This window comes from Temnothorax curvispinosus, unplaced genomic scaffold, assembly GCF_003070985.1.
Source record: "Temnothorax curvispinosus isolate PA1 unplaced genomic scaffold, ASM307098v1 QBEX01012487.1, whole genome shotgun sequence".
Lineage (NCBI taxonomy): Eukaryota > Metazoa > Arthropoda > Insecta > Hymenoptera > Formicidae > Temnothorax > Temnothorax curvispinosus.
Genome location: NW_020222267.1, coordinates 12,012 through 14,387, shown reverse-complemented (window position 1 = coordinate 14,387; position 2,376 = coordinate 12,012). Strand labels below are relative to the sequence as shown.

The window sequence follows — 2,376 nt, the reverse complement described above, 5'->3', positions numbered from 1 at the left end:
TCGTTTGCCATGCTTCAGACACCGTTGAAACCGACCGGAGAGACCGAGTGAGTAGGGGGGCAACGGGCATTTCTACACTCAGGGATGTCGCTTGCGGTTACGCGGCGTCGGGGGGGGCTTCGCTGTCGCGGGGGGAGCGCCGTAAGCGGTGGGCGCGCGGGTCGAGGGACGGTGTAAAGGGTCATCGGAGGGGGGGCGAGGGGGGGGGAAGCGAAAGCTGGGCGGGAGGGGGTGCGCGACGCGAGGGGAACATTTGACGGAAGGTTGGGTGCGTCAGGGCCGCCAACGGGGGTTCGGCGCGGGGCAGGGCCGCCAACGGGGGGGCTCGTAGCGGGGATTTGGGCATTTTTCGAGAGGGCGCCCGGAGCGGCGCTCGCGCCGTTACCGACGGCGGTTTTGGGAGAATCGCGGGTCGATATTTTTCGTTCGTTTTTTATTTTTTGTTCTTTTCTTTTCGTCGTCGTCGGGTCGCGCGCGCCCCCCCCGCGTTCGGGCGCGTCCGAACTCGTTCGAACTCGTTCGAGGTCGCTCGTCCGGGGGACGTTTCGGGGAATTGGGGGAGGGGAGAACGACGGTTCGTTTCGCGGGGGGGCGGGGTGTCGCGCGCCCGTCGTCGTCGTCGTCGTCGTCGTTTTGTCATGTTTTTGTTTTTCAACTCTCGGTCCGAAGGTCGTTTCGATCCCGCGGCGGGCGACGGACAGCACGTGGTTTTCCCGACTCGTCGGGATCGATGGAGATGACTCATCGTCTAGTCGCTCGATCGACGCGCGACAATGGTTTTTTTTTTTTTTTCATTCACCTCGCGTTCGACCCGCGATTCGCGATAATTTACGTGGCGCGCGTTCGAACTCGGCGTCGCGGTCGCTCTCGTCGTTTCCCAATTTGGTCTCGTCTCGCGGTTTTTCCTCCTTTCGTCTCGCGGTTTTCCCGCCCGTTCCCGACGCGACGCGTCGAGAGAGAGAGAACGAGCGAGACGACTCGTCTCTCTTCGTTCGCGACAATGTTTTTTTTCATTCACCTCGCGTTCGACCCGCAATTCGCGATTCGCGATAATTTATGTAACGCGCGTTCGAATTCGGCGTCCCGGTCGCTCTCGTCGTTTCCTAATTTGGTCTCGTCTCGCGGTTTTCCTCCTTTCGTCTCGCGGTTTTCCCGACCGTTCCCGACGCGACGCGTCGAGAGAGAACGATCGAGACGACTCGTCTCTCTTCGTTCGCGACAATTTTTCATTCACCTCGCGTTCGACCCGTGATTCGCGATCCGCGATAATTTATGTAACGCGCGTTCGAATTCGGCGTCCCGGTCGCTCTCGTCGTTTCCTCCTTTTTTTTTTTTTTTTTTTTTTTATATTTTTTATCGGAGGATGTCGGCGAGCGGTTGTCATCATTCCGGGAAAATCGCGTCCGGCAGGGGTACGTCTTCCGTCGAGACGACGAACGAGGAAGTATAAATTGAACGGGCGCGCGAACGGCGCGGCAAACGGTTTTTTTTCTACGAGGATTCTAGAACGCGGTCGAGAGTTAATATATTTTGTAAAAAAAAATACGGTATGGGAACGGACGGACGTTATTGCTCGTCGATGGTGCGTTTGCTTCGCGGCAGAGAAATCGGATTTCGAAACGTACTCGCTGGCGCTGACACGTGGTGTCCCAAGCATTTTAGATCGCATATCAGTAAAAACGAACGCAGGTGGAGGCCCAAGAATTTCAAATTGCATATTGGTAGAACCGAACACATTTGGAGGACTTTGGACTCATACGTTAAAACATGTTGGTGTATCGTTCGCGGCAGCGTCCGTAACGTTTACGACGAAGTATTGACGCACGAGTTCTGTTCACAGTGTGGAGGGAATTGTAAAATAGGTTTGTGGGATATTTATGATTGCACCGAAACATTAATATGGGAGGATTCAAGATGGAGATCTTTTTACTTTGATATATAGATGTCAGCGGTGCGAATGTAGCGTCGACGATACGTCTCAGCCGGAACGCCAACGTATTTAGACGTCCAATTGATATCTTATAGAGAGAGACTGATTCGATATCTATCGACATCTATAAACGTTGAAAAGACGCTAGCATTCTCGGCTGGGGTACTCGCGAATGAACGATCGCCGTTATCCGTCGTCCGAGGAATCGGACAACGAATTGCGCTGTCGCGAGCCCATGCCTAAGTTTTCGTCCGATTCGGGCGACGAATGGGCGAGAGTCGAAACACCGTTGTCGAGTGCGCGCGCGTCGGTGGCGAAGGAGGATCCGCGATGGAATCTGGCTACCCATCATCTGCGTAGGGAAATCGGAGCGCGAATCCATCGCGAGCGAAAGTGGATAGAGACGACGTTGGCGAACTCCGCCAGGGCGAACGATTATATGCGTC

General features: G+C 55.1%; 1 protein-coding gene across 1 annotated transcript; it reads left to right on the top strand.

The window, feature by feature from the left end:
* The first annotated feature begins 1,537 nt into the window (after nucleotides 1-1,537).
* LOC112462504 lies at nucleotides 1,538-2,025 on the top strand. Its single transcript, XM_025028307.1, has 2 exons — nucleotides 1,538-1,862; nucleotides 1,943-2,025. Exons 1-2 carry the CDS (start codon nucleotides 1,550-1,552, stop codon nucleotides 2,023-2,025), a joined length of 396 nt encoding a protein of 131 aa, XP_024884075.1. The 5' UTR covers nucleotides 1,538-1,549.
* Nucleotides 2,026-2,376: the final 351 nt, after the last annotated feature.

Bases quoted from the DNA above. Each gene is read 5' to 3' on its own strand.
- LOC112462504 (XM_025028307.1), top strand. From the start codon at position 1,550: ATGGGAACGGACGGACGTTATTGCTCGTCGATGGTGCGTTTGCTTCGC. The intron at 1,863-1,942 runs GTTTGTGGGATA...TTTGATATATAG, and splicing joins TGGAGGGAATTGTAAAATAG to ATGTCAGCGGTGCGAATGTA.